General features: G+C 41.8%; 1 protein-coding gene across 6 annotated transcripts in view; it reads right to left on the bottom strand.

Annotated features, from left to right (window-relative positions):
* The window catches only part of GDA (guanine deaminase), a 122,610-nt gene that overhangs the window by 17,572 nt on the left and 78,451 nt on the right, over positions 1 to 26,587 (bottom strand). For all 6 annotated transcript variants that reach the window (XM_045042684.1, XM_045042685.1, XM_045042689.1 and 3 more), the window contains 8 exons: positions 20,059 to 20,230; positions 12,416 to 12,503; positions 10,826 to 10,931; positions 9,367 to 9,394; positions 8,106 to 8,213; positions 5,478 to 5,585; positions 2,602 to 2,699; positions 1,688 to 1,755 (listed from right to left, as the gene is read on the bottom strand). In XM_045042684.1, coding sequence (XP_044898619.1) covers positions 1,688 to 1,755; positions 2,602 to 2,699; positions 5,478 to 5,585; positions 8,106 to 8,213; positions 9,367 to 9,394; positions 10,826 to 10,931; positions 12,416 to 12,503; positions 20,059 to 20,230 — 776 coding nt within the window. The remainder of the gene's footprint in view (positions 1 to 1,687; positions 1,756 to 2,601; positions 2,700 to 5,477; positions 5,586 to 8,105; positions 8,214 to 9,366; positions 9,395 to 10,825; positions 10,932 to 12,415; positions 12,504 to 20,058; positions 20,231 to 26,587) is intronic.

The raw sequence follows: 26,587 nt of genomic DNA, 5'->3' as shown, positions 1-26,587 counted from the left end.
AACACTTGAACCGTGAAATCATGACCTGAGCGGAGATCAAGAGTCGGACAATTAACCAACTGAACACCCCAGGCACCCCTGAAAGTCATATGACGAATTTAAATCATGGAGACCAAAATCCTAGAAAATTGGAAAGCAACACTTACCTGATTTTTGGCTGTCTACAAAATTTGTCATTAATTGACTAGTGTGTAACAAAAATTCTTGGCCATGTTTTTCTTATTCATTAAAGCTCTTCTGTGAAGGTAAAATCACCACCTTAACACCTGTGACTCTACCCAAGTATTGCCACAGTCTCAGTGATTGAAGCCTTAAATTAGAATAAAAAAAAAATCTTAATTCTTTTGATTCATGTAAAATTGGGGGAGAAAATCTAACATAGCACACATCTTTAAAAATATTAATAATTCATTTTGTATTATTGTATATCTTACCAACATTGCTGGTATGAAATTGACTGAAACAGCGGTGCCTGGTTGGCTCAGTCGGTTAAGTGTCCGACTCTTTTTTCAGCTCAGGTCATGATCTCAAGGTTGGTGGGATCGAGCCCTGCCTCAGGCTCTGTGCTGACAGTGCAGGGCCTGCTTGGGATTCTCCCTCTGTTTCTCCTCTCTCTACCCCTCCCCCACTCACGCTCATTCACATGCTCTCTCAAAAATAAATAAATAAGCATTAAAAAAAAAAAGGAATGGAAAATAAGTCCTTGTGCCCCACACCCATTTAAAAATTTTTTTAGTTTATTCACACACAGTAATAAAAGGTTCACGGCAGATATGCCTAGACATTCGGCCTGTCTCATATTTCCAAAGTGAGAAGCACTGCACATACTCAGGAAAAACAATTAAAATGTGCTGCGAACACATCTCTAATTCCTCTGACACCTAGACTGTCCTTCAACACAGCCAACGACAGACTACCTGCGGGAAGTGGAATCTCATTTTGTGAAACACTGCTTAAAAGCAAAACAAGTTCTCAACATACCACCGAGTTCGCAATGCTGGCCTCGATAGAATCTGAGCTTACTATGTGGCAAGGTCAAATAATTTTCTGTTGAGACAGTATTTGCGATGACATAGTTATTAAAAACTGAAACCGTACAAACCCAAACCATCAAAACCTAGCCAGAAGGACAAAACAAAAGGGGAAGAAAAATCAAGGAGCTTTAAAAAAACAACAACAAAAAACCTTTAAAACACCTTAGAAGGACTTACTCTTTATCACCCAATCTCTGAACAGGAAGCAAGGATAATGGCCTTCAGGAGGTTAGTATCATCAAAACCCCTTCTTACTGCTTCCAACCTTACCATTTTATCAGCTCGAGACAGTACTAGCAGATAATAAAACTATTTTTAATACATTTTTTTAATGTTTATTTTATTTACTTTTGAGACAGAGAGCAAGACGGAGCGTGAGCAGGGGAGGGGCAGGGAGAGAGGGAGACACAGAATCCGAAGCAGGCTCCAGGCTCTGAGCTGTCAGCACAGAACCCCACGTCGGGCTCAAACTCACGAACTGCGAGATCATGACCCGAGCAGAAATCAGACGCTTAATTGACTGAGCCACCCAGGCATCCCATAAAACTTTTTTTTTTTTTTTAACATAGAACTGTTACCTGAAAATTAGTCACATCAGAAAGTTACGCACTTACTCAACCACTTTGCTTAGGTCCAAATAGCGAACTACTGACCTGTACCGAGCCCTATTTTCACTTTGTGTTTCATGACTTCAAGGACATTGAGAAAGCCGCTGCTGAGCCTGTAGAGAGAGGAGAGAGTCAGGACAAGGAGACCCACATGCTTCCAACAAAGAAAGGACGCCAACAGTACTGATGGTGATTTCTCTACACTTGGTTCCTGTCACATCGGCTCTCATGTTGGCACAAGCTCATTAGCCACATCAGATCACCTGAGTCCCGGAGGAACACACAATCATAAAGGACCTTTAATCCTTGGGTTGAGGTTAATCTCAGGAGGGTACAAAGCAGCAAGAAGCAGAAGGGAAAGCAGGGGAATCATTTGTAAGAAGAAATAAATGAAGCAATTCGACCTTGCAGTTAGTGCAAAAGTCTTATTGGTCTTCAGTGGTTTTTGTTTGTTTGTTTTGGTTTGTTTTTAACCAACTCATCCTTCTATGTGAAGACGCACAAATTATAAAGCATCGCCTCTCTTCTCCGTCTGGAATAATTTGTTGCCCTGAATGAGTCGGGACTTGCAAGGCCAGAGAAAGGGGATACCACCAGAAAAGGGGGTGCAGGCTGATGCGTCGGGGCCTGGCAGTTCACAGGCTGCCGCTGAGAACCGCAGAAACTAGGAGAGAAGGGTCTAGGATGAATTCCAGACGTGATGCATTGCGCAGACTCAGAAATTTTAAAAGACGCTGTGTTCTTCGCGTGCATACTCCGCACAAAGTGTCCTCTTTCGAGTGCCCTTTCTGTCCCCTAAGGCTCGGGGGAATGTCTGTGTGCCTCCCTGGTCCCTGTCCCAATCAGATAGGCCTCTAGAAGAGGGACACTAGAGACATGACTGAGGAAACGGAGGTCTTTGGGCTGCTAACTCACACCCCAAATGCTCACCAGCTACCGACCGATTACCGCCTACTTACGATAGGTTAGAATTGGGGCAGTGTGAGAGCGCCGCTCCCCGCTCCCTGAACACCTTGAGTTCCTCGGCGGAAAGGTAGCAGCCGTGCGCCATCACTGTCTGGAGAGAAGAGTACCCCACGTGGAGTTTACCACTTAACAATGTTTGGTGAGTCTTCACTCACAGCGAGACGTTACAGGTACACGCAGCTGCTGCGGCTGGCCTCGTCCCCACAAGAACATTTATGATCACTCGTATGGATAAAATCCCTGTGTACCGGGTACCCCCTCAAAAGAGGCCCGTATGAACATGGGATCACACGAGGCTCAGCAAGTTTTGTGGCTCTTACCGTTTTCTCTTTTTCATCTGGAAAATAACGAGGGTCCAGGTTACCGGCAGTATAGGATACCCACCCCGCCCAAAGATGCTACGATGGCTTCATCGCCACCCTAAGAAAACAGCCACGTTATTTTATTTCCTAACTCTACGTGGGGAGCAACTGGTGGGGCCGTGCTTGTTCCCATCCTGATCAGAACTTTCTAGAAGTGAGCTTTCCCTTGCCAGCACATGGAAGCTGTGGGGGTAATCCTGCAAACCGTCGTTCTTTATTTCTGCTCCTAGTAAAACATACGCACGACGCTCTTGACACATAAAACCATATAATCTTTGTTCATCTATTTGTCTTTTTTTTTTTTTAATTTTTTTTTCAACGTTTATTTATTTTTTGGGGGACAGAGAGAGACAGAGCATGAACGGGGGAGGGGCAGAGAGAGAGGGAGACACAGAATCGGAAACAGGCTCCAGGCTCTGAGCCATCAGCCCAGAGGCCGACGCGGGGCTCGAACTCAGGGACCGCGAGATCGCGACCTGGCTGAAGTCGGACGCTTAACGACTGCGCCACCCAGGCGCCCCTTCTGTCTTTTTTTTTTTTAATTGAAGTACAGTTTACACGACCAAATAAGCTTTGTTTTATCACCCATATTCACATTTTCACAAAAATTAGGAAACGTGATGTCTTATAAGCGTTAACGTGGAAGGTAAAATGGATCAAAGAAGGTGGGCGGTGTGCACACACAGGAGAATTTTCTGTTCAGTCCTGGTAATAATTTGTGGGTTTTCCTGAATGAGACTTGCCTCTTTCTTATGGCATATATCCATACAGACACATAGAATGGAATATTACTCAGCTATAACAAAGGATGAGATCATGCCATCTGTGACAACATGGATGGACCTAGAGAGTATTATGCAAAGTGAAATATGCCAGACAGAGAAAGACAAATACCAGAGGATTTCACTCATGTGTGGAATCTAAAACAAAGAAAAATGAATAAGCAAACAAACAGAAGCAGAAGCAGACCTGCAAACACAGGAAACAAATGGAGGGTTGCCGGAGAGGAAGGTAGGCGGGGAGGGAGAGAATGGGTGAAGGGGAGTGGGAGACACAGGCTTCCAGTTCTGGAAGAAGTCATGGAAATAAAAGGCACAGCACAGGGCATATAGTCAATATATATAGGTACTATAACAGCATCGTGTGGTGACGGGGTAGCGACACTTGTGGTGAGCACAACACAACATAGAGCAAAGTTGAATCACTACATTGTATACCTGAAATTAATGTAACATTGAGTGTCGACTATACTCAAATTTTTAAAAATTAAAATTAAAAAAAAAAACGGCTTTACTCATTCAAAATTCTTTTCCCCCCAGTACAAAACCCGTTTTCAAACAGCTTTCTCTTTTGGGAGGCACGGTTCCGTGACCACAGAATTAATAAAATAAAATTTTCCCAAGCTCTATGCAAATAAAATTAACATGCAGCTAGAAGGTTAATTTATTAGTCACATGGAAATAGATGTAGAGAAGGATGAAAATTACAGTGTAGCATTTAAAGACCTATGTAAGGGATTAATCTTTCAGATTAGTCACATTCAGCCCTCTGTTCACATAAGTCCAGAAGAACTGATTTGCTGCAGTAGTTAAACTCTCCATGCACTTTGTACAATTCATTGAAGGCCAAGGCTAAAGGGTATACTGTGGAATGAAGTCTCTCCTCACTATATTAATCTAAATTAATGTAAAATTATTTAATTATGAAAGTAATACCACTCATTTTTTTAAAGCAATAGCAGAGTGTTTGAAAACAAAGAGTAAAAAGTCCTTCTGCCTTCTCCCTCAGGAGGATCACTTTTAACATTCAATGTTTGTATTCCAGATAATTTCTTTCTAACTGAGCATGCAACCCACACAACATCAAGCAATACTGTACAAACATTCTTCCTTGTAAGCCTGGATACATCATTCTTGTGAATGTTGGATAAAATTTTAATTATGAATGTTCTATAATCTAAACAATCCCCCACTGATAGATATTTTCTAACTTTCACATTAATTAACATTCCTATTCATATCCCGTATAGAATGGATCCTTAAAAACGTATCTGCTAACTCAAGGAAATGCGTATTTATATTCTAATGGATACTGACAAAATGTCCTTAGGCCAAATGACCTACCCTCCTTCTAAGAAGCCTTTCGATTTCTTTACTGGGATGAAACTTCAGGTCATTTTTAACTATCTACCCACATCTGTGCATGCTCTAGTTTGGGAAATGCACGTAGGTTGGAGATTATATTGAGATTTTATTTTATTATTATTATTTTTATTTGAGAGAGAGAGAGAGAGAGAGAGAGAGAGAGAGAGAGAGACTCTTAAGCAGGCTCCATGCTCAACACAAAGCCCAACATGGGGCTCGATCCCACAACCCCAGGATCATGACCTGAGCCAAAATCAAGAGTCAGAGGCTCAACTGACTGAACCACGTAGGTGCCCCTGAGATCTTAAAATGTAGATAAATATGCCCTGCTGTATACAGGTTATGTCACGATATGCAATGTACCTTATTTGTCAGAAGATTGTTCCTATCATACACATCTGTGTAGTTTTTATAATCGGGAAATAGGTTCTTCACAGCTGCTACTTCACTGGAGTTCTCACTTATGTGGCTCTACAAGAAAAGAAATAATAGTTTCAATTTTCTAATGTCAAATACCATCAGAAATGATACTTCTTCCCCAAAAGGATAAGGATGGATTCTACTTGCCTATGTAAGACCACAAAGAATGTACAAGTGTTCTATTGAAAGCAATGATACATATCATATATAACAGCTGCATGAAAAATTAAGTATGACTATGTCATTACATGAGCATGTAATGTTCTAACTCTAACCCTAAGCCAATGTTATGTTCTTCCAATGAAGTCTTTTCAAATCCCATACTATGTTAGGAACAAATGAAAGTAAAAAGTAGTTGAAAAGGGTCAAGAGCCTAGCTATCGGTGGCAATTTGCTTCTGGGGTTAGCCGTTTAAGATAAGAGTTGAAGGGTCACAAAGGGACAGACAGCATGGTTCCCTCATAAGAAAACTAGAATTTGAACAAGGAGGGCTAAATGTTAGCTCAAGTTCTGAGCCTAATTGTGTGTCTTAGGGTGAGTCAGCTACTTCCTTTGGCCTCCACATTCTCAGCTCTCAAATATGAGGGTTGTGCTAAGTGAGTGATTTTCCAAAAATTCATATAAAAATTCATAGACATCCAATATGTAAAAGGCATCAACAAGTTGCCTTTCAGGAAGAAGCAGGGTTGGGATTTTGGAACCCTGTCATCATTCTGTCCCCTTTGTCACCTTCCAGAATGAGCTCCTGTGCAGAAAACAGTTTGACAATAACTGAGCTAGACAATCTTGAAGTCACCAAAAAAGAGCCCATAAGAATCCACACGCAATCAAAACAAATGAGTCCTGGCCCCCACACCTGCAGAACATCACAAACCCCAAGAGGGCAGAAAGTATTTTTGAGACACAACACTTGGGTGTAACCACCTCACTCCCTAGCCTAAAACAAAAATCACTCCAGACCAACTGGTGATGAGTACATATCATGGGGGAAAAAAAAACCTTATGAGCAAGTTGCCATTTTCAAGAATGACAATACCATTTCCCTTCTCCATGAAGTAGAGTGTCAGTCAAATAAATAGAAGAAAAAAAAGATCCATGTTCTAAAAATAGAGTATTCCACCTAGAGGGTGAGCTTTATCCTGTCCTTGAGGAAACTTAGACCACTGAAGAAATGCCTGGGCATCTGAAGGGAAAAAAGGACAACCAGATGATTCATGTCATTGTAATAAATTTGAGGAGATGTTAAATGCACATGCACACAACATACATCCCCAGCAAGGACACGCTTGATTTGGTTGTGTCTTCATGGAGCTCAGGACAGACTACCCCCAACTATGGCACTGTGGCATACTGTATTATTTTAAGCCGAAGGAAAATAGCTAAAGTGGGAAGGTCACTCTGACCTTCCTCCACCCTTCTTCCCTGAAACAGGGAAATAAAATAAAACTCTTGTGTGAGGGGTGCCCACCCTATACTTGGAGGGAAGAAGCATCCTTATCTCTGAAGACAAAAGGATGCCTAGAAGAATCCAAACCAAAGATCATATTCCTCCATGACTGTGCACTCGTCACCCAACCTAGCCTAGAAATGCTCTGGGCTCTTTCTTTGGGTTTTCATTTCCTTATGAAGTCTCCTGTATCATGTAAAGCTGAGATTAAATACCTTTGTATGCTTTTCCCTTTTTAATCTGTCTTTGTCAATTTAGTTTTCAGATGTGGCCAGGGACTGACTCTAAGAAGGTTAAGGAAAACTTTTTCCTCCCCTACAATTATGTGGGATTGAATAAAAAATACAAATGTCACAGTCCACAAAAAACGGGGGGTGATGAGAAGAGTTGAGAAGCCCTAACAAAATAAATCTTATTAAAACAAAACAGAACACCTTCCACTCTGATATAGAATCAATGTGTTGTCTCTCTCTTCCCTTGCCCATTGTGATAAGATAGTCAACTCTTAAGAGGGAAAATTGGAGTGCAGTACGTGATGAAGCCCGGAGGATGTGTGAAGGGGAGCTTGCAACCCCCAATTTTAACCTAGCTGGAAGCTTTAGAAGGGTTTTATTCCTAAATTGCGACCATTTAATGACAAAGTAAGATATGCTTTTTTTGTTCCTGATTTCAAATTAAGAAACTCAGAACAAAAGGGCTTTTAAATGCATTTTTGCAAGTAGAAATTAGGTTCTTTTTGCTTTTCAAATAATGGGTGGTTCCTCCAAAAATCAAGGACTAGAACACTGACAAAAAGTATCAAATAAAAGAGAGAAGTAGGAAAGAAATGCCTGAAATTTATCCTACAGAGAACAGGTAACCGGTGTGTCGTCGGTCTGGCTTGGTTACTTGTCCTCGTCTCTCCAAAGCCTGATCAGAGAAGACCAAGGGTAAAAGGAGCTTCAGGTTTCTTACCTGAGAAATGAAAGGAGTGGATTTAGGTGACGTCTGTAAGAGCCCTTCCTGTGCTGTGATGCTATTTCTCTAGATCTCAGGAGAAGAATTGGAGATTTACTGCAAGAATTTAGGGTACTGAGAAGTCTTGCCGGTTTGGACAGAGGCAGAACTAGGGGGAAAACACCCACCTGAATGTGCAAATTATGGGTCTTCGCGAGGTTTCCCAGTTTACCCAACAAAGTCTCAGAGCAGGAAAGGGAAAAACGTGGTGTCACTATGGGCTTCACTCTAGAATACTGGAAATAATATAAAGAGCAATTAGTCAGGAAACCATGGATATCATGAATGTGTAGCAGACCCTAACATGCGTATCATACACATATAACTATGTTTTCATTTTGGGGGACAGTCTCCCATTCTAACAGCGGGTGGAAGTTTTGGGTTTCATGGAAATGGCTCATGACTGAGGACAATGGAGACAAGATTCTACAGCACCAAGTTCAATGGAAGAAGATTCTGGCCTAAATGACAGACACCCCGAGTCACACATTCACATGAAGGCTCAGACAAGGCCTTGACTGGGTGGCCTTCATGAAGAGAAACGGGAAACAGAAGAACATCCGAAGGAGGCCACTGGGGAGACTACACGTGAGCCGGAGGCCTATTCACCACCTACATCTTGGGGAGGTGTGCTGGCCGTGGCCTCCCTCGGGACGTTTAGTGGCAGCATTGGCTCTGATGTGACCCAGGGTAAAGGCTGAACAGGAGAGAAGGGCTCGGAGAGCAGTAGTGAAGATGAGGACCCAGGAGGCTGCAGGTAGGTCTCCCGAGATTAGATTGCAAGTAATGGATTTCTTAGATTTTCAATCAGACCTCAAAAGGTGGTAAAGGAAGGGGCTGGCTTGCACAGTGGAGCTAAGAACCAGCATGCTGGGGTCGGGAAAGGAAACAGCACTGCCTCCAAGGCTCACCGACACTAGGGCATTGCAAAGAGGAGTGTCTGAATGCCTGCAGGCCATGTGATATACCACACATTAGGCACCAAGGCAGCCAACAGCTGGGGCATCAGGGTGGACACAACCTGTGCTTCAGACCAGATCAGGGAGCACAAGAGGCCAGAGCCAACGCTGAGGTAGCCAACTTCCAATTTTTACCAATCTGTCCACATCCGTGAAGCCCCCTCCTACCTCCCCAGGGACCAGTCCTGTGAGATGAAAAGGTTCTAGAGAAAAGGAAGGGAAAACCACAGAGAAGACAAAAAAAGCCTGACCTCACAGAGCTGGGTTGATGGGTCCACTGTAGGAACAATTTAAGGCTCTGGGAAAATATTTCTGCATGCATGGAGTAAGCCATACACACGCAGACTAATCTTTACCAAACAACTTAATAACGCATCCTGCAAACAGCACAAAGGCAATCCAAAAACAAGCTGGGAACAAGCTTACTTACGTTCTTTTGGAGCATTCTCGACACAAATCTGAAATACAGCAACAAATGGGAAAATAGAAAAATTTGGCATTTAAAAATACGTTTTTAAAAAGGGTGAAAACATGATCCTCACAGGTCCTAACTTCCAGACAAACATTTCCAACGCTGTGCATGTTTCACCACCAGCAGTTAAAGATTAACAAGTAGTAATTATTCTGCTTTCTCACGTGCGGCCAGGGAGATAAAGTGTGAAATCACAGGGAACTGAAGTTTTATCATCTAACATCAGCTGGGCTGTTCGTAAGTATCCCCACAGCACGGAAGCCATTCTGCTGGCTTAAGCTGTATTTGGGGGAATATTGTAGGGTGTTACACTCCTTGGATATTAGAATCATGGGATCCTATGCACCTGGAGGTGTTTAGAAGCCATAGGACTCTCTCCTCCTAATTTTCCTTTATAGAGCGAAAGCTACTTTCTCACACAACATCATCATTCATTTCCAAAGGCCAGGTGCTCCTGGGCACAGACGATGGAGTAAGGTAGAAGGAATAGGCCAGAGGTGGCTGTGAATTGGGGGCAGGGGGCACCAGATGGGACCGGGTGACAATCTTACCCATTGTATCTGCAGGGACGGTAGTATCCGTAGGGCCTATGAAATACCTATTGGTGCCCTGGCCAAATATATTTACTAGCTAGCTTCCTGCCTACTGGTAGACCTTTGTTTTGGAACAAAACGCAGATTAAGGTTTACTACGATCACAAACACAGATCCATAGAAAAATTCAGCAAATGGCCGATGATAAAAGGCGTGTTTCATTCTTTCTGGGAGCAGGTGACGGTTCCTAAGCCACCCTTTTCAGAGGACACATTTAAGGTGAAGGAAGTTTGGAACTGGAGAAAAGTTGTGCTTCTAAAACTTGCATCAGGATAGGTTAGGTCTTGGGGGAGATTTGAATCTAAAGAATGTTCTTCTGGATCTCTTGCATGTTGAGAGTCATACAACACAATTCCTTGTCAAATCAGATCCTAAAGGGACTATGGAAAAGCCATTAAAGAAGTATTTTGGAGATCCATAGAGTATCCCAAGGTCATCTTAAAAGAACAGAACAAAAACCCGTGATCTCAGGCAAGAGGATGACCCACAACCAAAAGTAATCTAATGAGCACACCACATATATTTAAAGCAAGTTCAATTTACAAAAGCCTCCATCTATACTAAAGGAGAGGGGAGTGGTAAATCATTAACTTTTAAAAAGAATCTTTCATTTCACAAAGGGGTTCACCCTAGGACTCCTATAACGAGTTCACAGAGGCTCCCAAACAGTATTGACATGCAATATTTTCTTTAGGACCAGACCAACCGCATAAAGTGAGGCAAACCCACACGGTGACATATGTGTATATCCACCTGGTTCACAGAGGTTGCCTCCATCAGTGCTGCAAAGGGACCGCCCACAAGACAAATCAAGATGAATATACCTCTCTGTCTCCTCGATTGACACCTCAGTGGTCTCCTTGTATTCGGGAACAGTAACATTCAAATCCATGCAGACTTTGCCCACAAATGCCCGCTGCCCGAATTTATCTGTGAGGCACACACAAACAGAATCTGAAGTCATTCTTTTTCTCCCAAATGGTGTCTTTCCTAATCTTTCAATTAAAATCATTATGAAAACGTAAGTGAGAATGTATCATAAGCGGGGAATTTGACTTAGTTCTACCAGCAGCTCTCAGCCCTAAGGAACCTAGTCCTCATTAGAGGTGCTGGAGAAATTTTATTTTAGCTAGAAAGTTGAAGCTATGTGGGGTAATATTAATTTTTTTTTTTACAATGTCTGTGCCTCTGTCATAAGAGTCTTGCAAAAGCCTTTTTGCCTCTTTCCCCTGTAATTCGTTTTAATACCTGGCCATTATATTATTCTTCCCTAAAACCCCACCTTCATCAGATACCTCATCTGGCTTAAAATCTTGAGTGTCTGATGCACATACAAACCTGTCCATAGTCTGAACTGTCCCATCTCCCCCACTTCCTCCCCCACCCCACCCAGCATGAATCCTGTCCTCCAGTTTAGCTACTCTGTTCCCCGCTTCCTGGATCTACTATGGATGTTCCTGCTCCCACGCCTCTGTCCATGTCACTTCCCCTGTTGGGAAGACATTTTCCTTTCTCCCCATTTTACGTCCCTTTGAACCCCGTTTAAAAGTCCCTTCCGTGAATTCTTTGCAGATGATCCAATTCTGAGTTTTCTCCGTCTCCTCCCAAAATAGCAATATATATTTTCAGTGCTACCCTTCAGGCCTCTGGCATAAACTACCTTAGCCAGCAAGCAGAAGCATCAGTGCATCAGCCAGAGGAGCCGGAGGTATTTACTGAGCATCTGCCATGTTCTGGGCACTGTGCAAGGTACAAATTTTGGAATCGCTCATCTAAATCCAGTCTCCTTTCTGCTTACTAGCTGTATGACTTGGGCATGTTCCGTCCTCTGAACATCAGTTTATGCATCTGTAACATGAGGACATTGATGACTACTTCCAAAGGCTGTTTGCAACTGAGCGGCAATAATCCACACCGAGTGCTCCATGTAAAGCTGGGCGTCTAGCAAGAGCACAGCAGCTGTTACTACAGTTATTAATTAATGTGTGTAGCTATTAGTCAGTTAATCCTGTCTGGCTCCTCAAGGGCAGAGACGATTTTCTATTTCATTGTATTCCCAGCACCTCGCAGAGTCTCCTAAGTGTAGCCAGCAGCCAACACAACATCTGCGGATCATAATAAACCGTTGCCACAGTGACAATTAGTAAACCTGTTCCAAAATGCTCTAAATTAATACAAAAACCTCAGACCCGTATACACCATTCTGAAACCAAAACCATAGGTAAATAATCACATTACTTAAACAACAAAAAACATCCAAGGGCCATACACAAATACCTAATTACTCGCAAGAAAGGCGGTGCTCAAACTCCAGCAATTAAAAGGCAGGACTGCTCACAAGTAGAACTCATTGCCGGACACGGTCTGACTGTCCTGGATGGATGTGCCCATACATCATGCTTTCATTTCCTCACCTGTAATTTCTGCAAGGAGCAGGGATGAGTCAGTGTGAATTGTTCCAAAGTAACAAGCCGTGGTTGTTCCATTCTTTAGTGTTCTCCTCTAAAAATAAATCACAAAACCATGAATCGCGTGTGCCCAGAAAAGTCACATGGCAGATGAAGACGGAAATAGAATTCTAGTTTTTAATTTTAAAATGTTTTTATTTAAAGGTATGCCATCTTGATGTGAAGTACAGTTAAGGTAAATGGCAAAAGTATTTATATTTCAAAAGTGTGAACTGGAGGAGAAGCTGGTACTTTTGATTTCCTAGATTCACACAGTTTGGTGTTGCAGAATTCACAAAATGCAATACTAATTAATTCCTTGTTTTTTAGGATTATTTAAGGATACCCAAACTTTATTGCACCAAGGGGTGTAAATGAGATTTTTCTATCTATAAGAGGGCAAAATTATGCAGCCAGATTTCTAGTTCAACCTGGCAGATTGGTCACATGTATTTATCTCCCTTCCTTAGCAAATTTCCACTAAACTAACAGTAAAATTTATTGACACACAAGAAAGAGACATGAGCAGAGGAAACATTTCTATATCTTCTTAGACAAAAAAGAAAAAAAAAACAAGGATGAGAACGTGGAGGTGACTTTGGAAGGAGAGAAAGAAGCATGGAGCTGCTAAGAGAGAATTGGCCGATAGTCTGTATACAAAAGATTAAACCCTGGCAGGACCCTTCTCCCCACTTGTTGAAATTAGCCACCCACCCAACCTGATCCTGCAAGAGATATTTACTCTTGCAGAAACTGTGTAGTATTTGAAGACTAGACATCCAATACTGCAAAGTATGGCCGACTGAAGACTTTTAAGTGGATAATCTGGCTGACCCAAGGATCATGGGATCCTTGGTCATCACCCCCCAAAACGTCACATATGCAACTCCCATCACTCCTGGCAGGACTGATGACTCTTTCCTAGAGAAGATGAATGGTTCTAGAAAGAAGTTATCCTCACAATGGCATTTGGGGCCCACAGTTGGAAGGGCCATTCATTGCCTTCACTGTCCATCCTAGAATAAAGTTCACCAGTCAACAAGTGCTACTTCCCATCCAGACTCCCAATCAGCATCTTTGAGTGTCACACTTAAATATGGAATGTATGTTTGGGGTTCAATAGATACTTGAGGAAAGCTACTCTAAAAAAAGAGAAGAAAGAGCAAAGAATCTGGGAAAAAATCTCAGAGAAAAGAGGCAATTTATAAGGTCAGAATAAAGTTTGATTTAAAAAAAAAAATCTGGGGTGCCTGGATGGCTCAGTCCATTGAGCATCTGACTCTTGATTTTGGCTCAAGTCATGATCTCACGGTTGGTGATATGGAGCCCCATGTTGGGCTCTGTGCTGACAGCATAAACCCTGCTTGGGATTCTCTCTCTCCCCCTCTCTCTGACCCACCCCCTACACTTACGCACTCCCTCTCTCTCTCAAAATAAATAAATAAACTTTAAAAAAATAAATAAGGAGCGTCTGGGTGGCTCAGTCAGTTAAGCGTCCAACTTGGCTCAGGTCATGAGTTCAAGCCCTCTGAGGACAGCTCATATCGAGGAGCCTGCTTCAGAGTCTGTCTTCCGCTCTCTCTGGCCCTCCCCTACTCGTGCACTCTCTCTCTCAAAAAAAAAAAAAATTAAAATTAAATAAGTAAATAAATAAATATCTATGATTAACATTCTCAATGAAATAAAAGAATATATTACATCCACAAAACAAGAACAGAATGCTATGAAAATGAGAGAACAAGGGCTCTCCAACACTAAAGATTTTATAAATGAAATTTGAAAGTCAATAAAAGGATTGTAGGATAAATTAAAAAAGAATCTCTCACGGGGAAAAATATTTTGCACTTAAGATAATAGGGAAGAATATGCCATATTTTAACAGCCTCTACTCAGCTTCAGCCAAATGTTGAAAAAAAACAAGTGAGAGCCCAGTGACATCAGTTAGTCCCAAAAGTTGAGAGAATTGGGAAATCTGGATTTTTATGTCAATCTTTTCAAATTGAGACACTTTGCATTTGAAATAAAATGTGTTTGACTGCCAGAGATGTTTAGAGCCTGTCAGCTACAGATAAGGATAAACTCTGTATCACATTCACAAATCCAGGAGAAAGGGTAGTATCTTGACAGAGACATTGAATTCAATCTCTAGCAACCAGAAAAGCGCCTGAATTTGAGTGTGTGCTCATTAAATGTTTGTTGAATGAATACCTGAGGTAGCAGAATTACTAAGCAACAAGAGACATAAAGTGAACTAAAATCAGCATCCTTAGATGGATAGGAGAGGATATTTTACCCTTGAAAGAGAAATGGACCATTAGAATGGTCAGAGTGAATTAATCATTTGCAAACTTGGGCCACAGCATTCTCTATGAACATAGCACAAAAGAGACATGAAAGTATATGAAGATATTTCATTATTTTTCTAACAGGGCTCATCACAAGCTAAGTGTAGACTGGAGGGAAGTATATATGCGGGGAAGAGAGGGGAGAGGTGGGGGTGGGGGGGAGAAATTTCCCAGAATGGAAGAGAGACAGGAGTTCTCATATTGAAAGAACTACATATTAAAGAGAATGAACTGAAAAAGAGATATATAAGTGAGATCTCAGAACATCAAGAATGAAAAGAAAATCTTGAAGGCCAGCAAATTAGCCAGAAAGGAATACATGTCAGATTGACACCAGCCCATTAGATGCTGGTGGGAAAATCATTTTAAATAGCTCTCCACAGCTAAAGTGCATCATTCAAGAGTCATAACAAAGTAAAACCATTTTTAGTAATTCAAGGATTTGGAAGGCTTATCACCCACCTTACTGGAAATGGTTATCAGAAGCTAATTCTTCAAGAAAATGAAACATGAATACAAAAGGAATACAGGGATCCAAGAAGCACAAGAAAAAGCAAGCACACTGTTAAATTAAGTACAGATGTTGAAAAATAAAGTGGAATTAAATTTTAAAATATTAAATTTAAAAGCTGAAGCTTATTTAAAAAATTTCTTTAATGTTCATTTATTTTTGAGAGAGAGACAGATCATGAGCGGTAGAGGAGCAGAGAGAGGGAGATACAGAATCTGAACCAGGCTTCAGGCTCCGAGCTGTCAGCACAGAGCGCAACACAGGGCTCGAACCCCCGAACTGTGAGAGCATGACCTGAGCTGAAGTCAGATGCTTAGCCGACTGAGCCACCCAGCCACCCTGTAAGCTAAAGCTTATTTTAAATTAAGTGTAGATAGTGGAAAAAAACTGAAATCAAAACCTCAGATGAAAGAACATAAGATGTGGGGGGAGGGGGGAGACGAAGAAGGGACAGTACATACAATATTCTTGACTTCTTATATGGAAGAATATATTGAAAAATGATAGAAGACTTGTCTAACACTCTTAACAACTCAATCTTACAGAGACGTTAAAATGTCATATTGACAGAGAACCCACACTCTTTTAAAAAATGGGCAGGGGGCGCCTGGATGGCTCAGTCAGTTAATTGTCTTTGACTTGGGTCATGACCTCACAGTTTGTGAGTTCAGGCCCTGTGTCAGGCTCCTTGCTGACAGTATGGAGCCTGCTTGGGATTCTCTTTCTCTCTGTCTCTGCCCCTCCTTCACTCTCTCTCTCTTTCTCTCCCTCCCTCTCTCTCTCTCTCTCTCAGAATAAATAAACTTTAAAAAATAAAATAAAATAAAAAATGGGCAGAATAATCATAAAAAAAAATTGACCTTTTGTTGGGTCATAAAATAAAGTGAACTAATTCCTGAGAAAAATAATCACATGAGTTGCACACCCTAACCAGAATAAAATGAAACTCAAAACGAAAACAGAAGTGTAATCTAACATTTTCTAAATTCTCAAAATTTCTCACCCTTTTCTAAAAATTTGGCTTGAAGATGAAATCAAAATTGTTGGCTCATTAGCAAGAAGGACGATGGAAGAAGCACCGCACAGGCGCCGACAAGTCCTTCCTCTGACTCGGGGGTGGGGGTGGGGGGGATGGAGGGGAAGCTTTCACTGGGTGAGAAACTGCAGTTTCAAATTGGACTGGATCAAACCGGAATGTTCAAGAATCTGCCCGAATTATAGTTAAGGAACAGGACAGGGAGAGTCCGGAAAGCAAAATAAGAAAAGGCAGGAGGGAAGAGGACGATGCAAAGACCGCCCACGCTACTACTCCTGCCGGTTCCCACGGAGTCCAGCCCATTGAACAAAGGAGCCACATGGGCGTGGCTTATGTAATTGAAAGAAATAAGAATTCGGCTTTAAAACTTACTGAAGAGGCCCTCTACAATACAGCTGCTTTCCTTCTTCATTTGTTCTATATTTGGGCATCCCAGACTCCATTCCGCCCTGGTTCCTCATAAGCTTTCAAGGGGGCTCTTCCATTAGTGACGAGTTTGTATTTTTCCCATTTACAAGACTCTATCAAGAATAACATCAGACTGTGGCCTGTGTTTTCAGTCTTTCCTCAGCCTTCAGTTCTTGAGGCTAAGATTTTTGAGCTCAAAACAGACTCCAAACTTAGGATGACTACCAACTTCAAGGCTTGCAGCAATGGCCTCTTAACAGATTAGATGATTTGCATTTCCAGTGTGCTGAAATAGGGGGGAAGAATGACCGGTTCCCTTTCTTTTCACCTTGTACTTTAATGATTTGATACCACTTTGGAATTGTTTGGATTCATTAGCTGAATCTTGGACAAACCCAAAGAGTAAGCATATTCTTTCTATTATCCACAATATTTGCAACTAGTTTATCGTCATCCATTTACCAAGGATCTCACCTCCAATCCCTTGACTACAGGCTGTATAATATATAGATTACTGAACTCTTTCTAGTCTTTTTAGTTCATTCCAGTCCAATTTAAAACTGTAATCTTTCGCCCAGGTTGCAGTGGTTAAAGGTAGAAAATCTAGGCTTGCTTTACTGAGATTTTTTTTCCGTATAATCTCAGGAGAGGCTTGCTAATATATACTTTAAATCATTTGCAAATTGGAGCGCCTGGGTGGCTCAGTCAGTTGAGCATCCAATTTCAGCTCAGGTCACGATCTCATGGTTTGTGAGTTTGAGCGAGCTCTGCGTTGGGCTCTCTGTTGAGCCTGCTTCAGATTCTGTGTCTCCCTCTTTCTGCCCCTCCACCGCTTGGGCTCTGTCTCTCTCTTTCTCAAAAATAAAATAAACGTTAAAAATTTTTTTTTAAATTATTTGCAGATGAAATGAAATGAAATTTGCACCACTGTCACCTATGGTGCAAAATTCTGGGGTGTGGATTGCCCATTCGCTGATGTATAGATCTAGGTTTTCTGAGGGAGAAAATAACACAGACAAACAAAAATGGCTTCCCTCTATTCGTAAGTACTGCCTTAGCATCCCTTTGCACTGCCATGGGCAGTCTTCAGCCTAGGGACAGGTTCTACTTAACACATCTCAACTTAAACAGATTTCAATCATACCATCAGCTCATCCAACTGTTAAAGTGTGTGGGCCTGCTTGCTCCTAATCAGAAACATAGGACATATGCAATGCAAATATTTGTCAAGAACAAAATCTATTTTGAAGTCACTGACATCAAATACTTAACTCTCTGATATAAGAAATAATATTTATAGAATACTGTCTGAAGGATATATGGTTCTAGATATTCTGTCTAAAACATAAAACACAGATGTGTCTGGTTTTTTATACTATAGCACCTTAATAATATATATTTTGACAACATAGCATGTATTTATATTAAAGATTATTGGAACTAATTTTTAAGGAAATCAGTATAAGGAATAGACATGCTTTACCTTAAGAAATGTTTTATTTTTTATCCTATACACTGTGTAAATTACCTAACTGATTTCCCTCTCTGGATCAGCTGTTAGAAACTTAGAGCATTCAGCTTCAAGTGAAGTCATTGAACTGAGTTAACTCATTCAGCTTTAAGTTAAATTCATTGTGATAAATTCTAAAGAACGCGTGGATCCCCCTCCCCTACCCCCTGGCCATGGCATACATTTAACTCTCGGCTTTATTTTGCTTTTTCTTTCTCCCTCTTTTTCCTTTGCCATGCTCTTGTGACTCATTTGCTTCCATTGTACATTATGTTATTTTAAGATATCTCAAACCCTTTCTAGAACAATGGGAAGTATAAATAAAATTTGAGGATAAAAAGGTTTGGTGTGGTTAACATGATTCATTAACACAATGCAATGGCAACTTCATGCACAGTGTTAGTCCTTCTCAGTTTTTCTGGTGTCATGTGGATGCTAGCTGAATACATAAGACCCACAATTACACTGAATTTATAATTAAGCAAGTCAAGTGTATAAAGGATAGCACTTGCTTTTACTCCTCAAGGCTTGAATGACGCAAGACCAAGGAAAATGGCAAAATGGCTGGGTAACCGCATAACGCTTATAATATTGTCGCCATCACATAGTCGTCACTTTAGAGGAAAAACCATCGACGGGTCCAACAAAAATGCAGGAATGTTCAGGCTAAGTGTGTTGAATGATAAGAGGTAGTGGTCAGATAAGATGGGATCTGGAGAAGGTATTCTCAACTGCAGAAGCTGTTTCTGGCTGCTGAGTGAATTTGGCATAGGGCTGGAATAAGAAGAAAGGAACTGACTTCTTTGAAAGAGTGGAAGGAAGGACATTTTCAGAGCCTCCAATATATGGCGGGTATACACCATAGGCGCTGCTCAATGACTGAACTAGCTCCATAGTTCCCTCTAGTGGTGTTAATGCTCATCACGTTCCCACATGCCCTGCTATAGGGGGGGCACCCGACTTCTCCCAATTTGGAAGCTACTAAAATAATGTGATATTCTTCTAACTGTAACTTGAAATTTTAATTTTAAACTTCCTTGGGTATTTAAAGCAAACATATAGAGTGTTTACCATGTGTCAGGCACTATCCTAAGAACCTCACGAATACTAACTTACCATAACAATCCTATGAAATAGTTACTATCACTATCTCTATTTTACAGATGGGGAAAATGAGTCACGGAACTTTCCAAAGGTTACACAGCTATTCCATATGGTCCCCAGAACACACTGTGGATTGGCAGGAGTAAGGGAACACACATATGCATTAAACTCAAATTTAGTAATGCAAAAACACAAGAAGTAACAGAGTAAAGAGAGGCCACCCAATCAGGGATTTGGGAATTTGGAGTTCAAGTTGTCTCTCTGCTAGGGGTTAGCTTGTGTAGATGAGGTGGTCACAAACTCCTTGGGCTGTAAAAAACCTTAAAAAGTCTCAACAGTCCATGCTAGCCTTAACTGCTAATTTTATAATTAAAATTTGCCCCCAAGATGGGGCACCTGGATGGCTCAGCCAGTTGAGCATCCGACTTTGGCTCAGGTCATGATCTCACGGTTTGTGAATTCAAGCCCTGCGTTGGACTCTGTGCTGACAGCTCGGAGCCTGGAGCCCACTTTGAAATCTGTGTCTCCCTCTCTGCCCCTCCGCCACTTGCATTCTCTCTCTCTCTCTCTCTCTCTCTCTCTCTCTCTCTGTCTCTCAAAAATGAATACAAATTAAAAAAAATTTGCCCCCCAAAATGGACCCTTCTACAGGTGATTCAGTCATAACACACCACTACTCACAAGCAAGATACTTACGACAACTCTGGTATATATTTCTTCCGCAAAATCGAGGTTCTGGAATTTGTGTTCTACAGGAAACGTGTACTTGGTCAGCCAGTCCAAAAGTGGCAGGTCTACATTACTCCCAGCAAAAGAATACTGAGCGGCATGGATGTGCGTATCAACCAGCCCAGGCATGAAAAACTCACTGGAAATTAATACGAGAGGAAAAAGAACTTTAACACCATCTTCAGTCATTTTCCATATCTTTAAATCACATCTTCTGTCAACAATGATTTAATTGTTCACCCCACACAGGTTTAGAGCTGATGCAACCAGAGGGCTGTAAATTCCCCTGTTATCTAGAGATCAAGAAACAACAGTAAGGCTCTGCTGGGAGAGACACGGCTCCTCTGTTAAAACGGCTGGTGTGAGGTTAACCAAAGATGACAAAGGGGAAAAAGCACAGCACGGAGTAGAAGCAAAGCAGTCGTGGACCAAGACACCGCACGACTTTGTTCTCACGACTGGAAGGGTATCGACGGCGAGCAAAGATGAGAAAGAAGGTCTTGAAAACATCTAGAGCCCTGCTGAGGAATTACTCCCAAGTCACTAAGGATGACTGATGATGACACACACACAGTGGCCACAATTTTAGACCCAGTGGTCACCTGACCTTGGCTGACTGAAAGAAATCTAGTCTTTTCCCATGTGATGTAGGGGCTGAGTTCTGAAATAGAAGCAGCAATGCACACTGAGGCTGGTTAGGGGCAGGCAATCTTAGGAGACGAGACTATCAACCCTTCTCCAGGTGCTGCTGATCTCTCCTGCTGTTACCTTGGCCCTCCAACTGACTTCCAAATGTCTACTGATTCTTAGAAACTTCTGGAAAGATGTTTTTTTAAAGAGTTTTCAGAGGCATTCCCCACAAAATCGAGACAAACCAAAACTAACGGCTTTTCTAAAGAACGAATCCAGTTCACTGGTGTCTATTAAGTGTCTAAACATATCCCAACAGATATTTGTTAGAAGACAGTATGCGCCACCACCCTGAGAAAATACTAATTACATTTTAATGTACATAAGGAACTCGAGCTCAAAACTTGACATAACAAAGAATTCCTTATTCTACCAATTCAAATGTATACCACCTAGGTGGAAGACAAAACCAGGGCCGTCTATAAAATGCTTTAGTTTCAGGGGTGCCTGGGTGGCTCAGTGGGTTAAGCATGTGACTTCAGCTCAGGTCATGATCTTGCAGTTCGTGGGTTCAAGCCCCACATCAGGTTCTGTGCTGACAGCTCAGAGCCTCGAGCGTGCTTCCGATTCTGGGTCTCCCTCTCTCTCTGCCCCTTCCCTGCTCGCGCTCTGTGTCTCTGTCTCTTTCAAAAATAAATGAACATTTTTAAACGCCTCATTTTTAGAGCAGTGGGAACTAGGAATGGGTAGTGCTACTGCTGACAGTGGTAGCAGCAGGGAATTTTCTTGACAAGGTGCATGTACTGGGCACTGGGCACCGCACCTACATGCATCATCCTACTTGTGGGAGGCGGCTGATTATAGGGATTCGATATATACATTTTTTTTTCCAACGTTTTTATTTATTTTTGAGACAGAGAGAGACAGAGCATGAACGGGGGAGGGGCAGAGAGAGAGGGAGACACAGAATCGGAAACAGGCTCCAGGCTTTGAGCCATCAGCCCAGAGCCTGATGCGGGGCTCGAACTCACGGACCGCGAGATCGTGACCTGGCTGAAGTTGGACGCTTAACCGACTGCGCCACCCAGGCGCCCCATGATATATACATTCTTGACTCAACCTGCTTGATTTTGAATGCAGACCCCGCCATAAATCAGCAGTGGGATAATCGATGTGTTTTGTGACTCAGTTTCCCCTTATGTAAAAGGGAGACAGCAGTAGCACCATAGGGTTGACGTGAGGATTGTTAGCATGTGCTAAAACGGCACCTAGATAATAAAAAGCATTCAAAAAGAAAAAAAGCAGTAGTTGTTATGATGATGTAATGCTCACAACAAACTTACGAAGTAGTGTTGTTATCTTCATTTACACAAGAGAAAACTGCAGCTCGGGAAACATGAGTAGCTTGGAAAAAAAGCAATCATTCAACTAGTCCAGGAAGTTTGGTCTGCAGACTCACTACTCTTGGTCACTACCCTCCGTATGACTGAACTCTTAATGCACTCTGGCAATGGAGAGCAGTGACCAGCTAGCATGGCAAGAAGGCAGCATGTCTACAATGTGGGGCATGAAGAGAGGGAGGATGAACTAGGGATTCCTCTCAGGCCTGAGTCACTGACCTCTCAGGATAGCCCAGTCCTTGGGACCTTTACTGTCTCCACTACCACACAGTGAAATGGTGGTATGATTTCTTTATGTAGTTGAATCGTTCAATCAAATAATATTTCCCAAGTATGTGATACGTTTAAAAAAAAACTCTCCTAAGCCTTCTGGAAAGTCCAAAAAGAAATAAGACATCTTGTCTCCAAAAAGATTATAACCTGGTTGAGCAGATTAGGGGTGAGTGAGGATATCTGTATGTGTGGTGTGTTGGGGGGGGGGTGTTGTGAGAGAGCTAGAGAGAAAAAGAGAAGTAAATCTGGTCATAATATAAAAGATCTTAGTAAGCAATTTCACTCCTAGTGATTTACCCAAGTGAAATAAAACATATGCTTACAAAAACAAAAACAGGGTACAAAAATATTTATAGCAGCATTATGTGTACTAGCCTCAAATTGGAAACAATCCAAATATCACAGGAAAACAAATAAACAAACTGCTGTATATTGACACAATGAAATACTATTTGGCAATGAAAAAGAAAGAACTACTGATATAAACAATAATATGGATGCATCTCAATACATTATGATGGATGGAAGAATCCAGACACAAGACTTCTTGGTTTATTCCATCCATACGACATTCAAAAACAAGCAGAAGTGATCTATGTGATAGAAAAAAAATTAAACAGTGGATGAGGGGGTGGAGAGTGACTGGAAAGGACACAAAGGAACTTTCAAGGCTGATAGGAATGTTTTATATCTTTCTTGGTGTGTTGGTTACATATGTAGATATGCTTATCAAAATTTATCAATTCACATCCCTAAGATCTATGCACTTTACTGCATAAAAAATGTTTCAAAAACAACAACAGTCAAAAAAAAAGTGTCTTTAAAAAGAGTCTTGAAGAGTCAATTAAGTGAATTAATTGGTATTGGTTATTCTGGGGTGCCTGGGTGGCTCAGTTGGTTAAGCATCTGACTCTTGATGTCAGCTCAGGTCATGATCTCACAGTTCGTGAGTTAGAGCCCCACATCAGGCTCTGCACTAACAGTGCAGAGCCTTCTTGGGATTCTCTCTCTCCCCTCTCTCTCTGACTCTACCCCACGTACTCTCTCTCTCTGAGAATAAATAAACTTAAAAACATTTTGTATTGGTTATTCTGTACCCAAGAGAGAGGGGATTGAGATGGTATTTGTTACATTTTTTTCCTTCTCTTTTGCAGAACTGTGACATATTGAACCACAGGTTTAGGACAGAAATTGGGTGGTGCCAGGCATGTGTTGGGAGATTCCTTCCATCTCCCAGCCATCACATTTCTAAATAAAGATTATGGTGATAGGAACAAAAGGAAAAGATGAATACAAAAGAAAAACCTTGACATTTTATCAGGTCTGGGAAGCGAAGGAGAGGAATGAGTTCAAGAGAGAGTTTTTGAGCATGCGATGCTGAACATATGATACAAAGGGCAGAGAATGTAGGAGGAAACTCCACATTGAGGGAGGGGCGATGTTACAAAGCCTAGGGTCCAAGTGTAACCTCCAAAGCATCAGAAACGTGGGTTAAGAGGTCACAGAAGATGTACAGATGGGATTCAGATTGGAGAGTCTGCCCTGAGCTGCTAACCCTAGAAGCTGGTGGTGCCAGAGACTTCTGTGGAAAAAGAACAAAACTGAATCTTGAGCAGCAGCATCCACTTAAGGAGTAAGAATGAGGAAGAGAAGGCCATGCTCCCTCTGGGCAGATTTGTCAGGAGGACAAAGGGAGACCCAAGAAAGAGGTATGAAGGGCACCAATGAAAGGAAAGGAGTTCAGGACAGGGAATGGTGTTAAAACTGCAAGGGCGAGTGGTTTCAGGAAAGACAGAGTGCTCTCATTTCGATGCAGTGGTTGGGGGAGACACCCAACTTCACATGGCTTCAGTCCCTCGTTATATCTAGAATGGTTTAGTTACTGTCCTAGGTGCTGAAAAGACACACAGGAACATGGAAGACGAATGTTAGAGAAAGTACTGGGCGGAGGGAGAGCTCTCTTTAAAAATATTTGGTAGTGAAAGAACGGTAGTGTAGGAGGAGAGGGAAAGTCACGTTTTGTTGAGCATGTTTTTAAGAAAGCAGAGACAAAAGAAGCAAAAGAGATAATTTAGGGTACAACAAATTCAGAGGCGACAGAAGAGCAGGGATTTACTGCATCCTACATGTGACTTTCATCCAGAAGAGCTAACGATTCTTTTGGGGAAACAGGAGGCACTTTCTACTAATGCTTATTAGTAGAAATATTGACATGAGCAATATTCACATATTGCTTATATATGTATCGTGCTTGTATCACAGGTATTGGTGCATGTGTGAGTATGGACTGTGAGAGCTGCTCATCAGATCAGAGGTCACTGAGCCCAACTAATCATTTTACAGAGAGAGGAAAAGGAAACTTGGGCACAACACGCTTGTTTTCAGACATGCATCTTGTTAGTGGTGGCCTGGTCGGGATTAGAACTCGGTTCTCCACGGAAGACCTCACTTGCAGCTAAATCATAACTAATGAAAGTCAAGCTGCAGACACAGCAGAGATGAGGCCTGCAGGTGGAAACAGAAAAAGGTGAAACAGCTCTCCTTCCTTCTGCTTTTCAGCTTTCCTCTTTCCAATTTTACTTACTATCTTAATTCCCTTAGAAAAGCTCGGTGTCTCCCCCCTCCCCAGATAAAAACCAATCGACTTCATCTTCCAAACCTGTGGTGCTGGCCAGCCTGTATTAGACTCTGAGGACAAAAAACAAAGTTTGCCCCAATATACACTTGCCAGAACATCCACCCATGTTCTAACCAAGTGGAAAACGTTAATAAAAGCTCCACAGTCAAAACACATGACTGTCTAGAAGGGTCTGAGTTGCCCAGTCTGTTTGTACATCATTGTCAACCTTCATTAACCTGCCCTGCAGGGGGTGTGATGGTCCCATGGGCCTGGGGAGCCCAGGCCATTTGAAAATGACTGTTTCTTGCACAACAACACAGGCATATCAACTATCAACAACATCCTATCTTCATTTACAACAAAACTATCAACAACATCCTGTCTTCATTTAAAATTTTGGTATTTTGTTCATCATGGATTCTTTGCATTAATTTTGATTTTTCAAAATACTGCACCAAACTATTACTTATCCTGATTACTGACTTTTTTTTTTGCCCTCCCCACCACCCTTAAATTCCTTGCCCAAAGAGTATTTGCATTTAAAAAATCCACATCGTGCTGAGGTAGACCTGTAGGCACAGGAAGTCTGATAAACACACTGTCAGAGACATCATCTTCTGTGGCATTTAAATTGCTACTTAAAGAAATTCAACTGCACGTATCTCGTGTGTTTGATATAAGAATTACTTTGTATTTTGGAGCACCTGGGTGGCTCAGTCAGTTAAGCATCTGACTCTTGGTTTCAGCTCAGGTGGTGATTTCACAGTTGGTGGAATTAAGCCCTGCCTTGGGCTCTGCGCTGAGAGCAAGGAGCCTGCTTAGGATTCTCGCCCTCCCTCTCCCTCTGCCCCTCCCCTGCTAGCTCGCTCTCTTTCTCTCTCTCTCTCTCTCTCTCTCTCTCTCTCTCTCTCTCTCTCAAAATAAATAAACACTTTAAAAATAGGATTACCTTGCATTTTAAATATTATTTTTCTGGGGTGCCTGGGTGGCTCAGTCAGTTGAGTGCCAGACTTTGGCTCAGGTCATGATGGCACAGTTTGTGAGATCAAGCCCACATCAGGCTCACTGCTGTCAGCAAATAGCCTGCTTTGGATCCTCTGCTCCCCTCTCTCTCTCTCTGCCCTTCCCCTTCTCATGCCCTTCCTCATGCTCTCTCTCAAAAATAAACATTTAAAAATAAATAAATAAATAAATAAATAAATAAATAAATAAATATTCTTTTTCTTCAAAGACTTCAGTCTTCCACCAAAGTTTACATTTTGTCTTACCTTACCACTTCTCTGTGTGTGGTGCTTACAGGTCCACCAGAATCTACATTTGTTTGATGGACTTACCTCCAAAAGCAGCCTCATAAAGAGGAACAAAAGAATATAAAAGGCCACAGAAGTATTTGCCCTTCCCCCCACCCTCCCACTGCTGAACCACTTGCTTATGGCCTCCCGACTTCCCTCTCTCCCTCTTGTGCACTCCCACAGTTTCTGACCCCATATCCCAAAGGCACACAGGCAGGAATCTTAATGTCCTCAACATTCCTCAACATACATTCTCAAGAAAATCTAGAAAGAGGAAACAG

This window comes from Felis catus, chromosome D4 (assembly GCF_018350175.1).
Source record: "Felis catus isolate Fca126 chromosome D4, F.catus_Fca126_mat1.0, whole genome shotgun sequence".
Taxonomy (NCBI): Eukaryota; Metazoa; Chordata; class Mammalia; order Carnivora; family Felidae; genus Felis; species Felis catus.
This window is presented reverse-complemented; position numbering and strand designations above follow the sequence as displayed.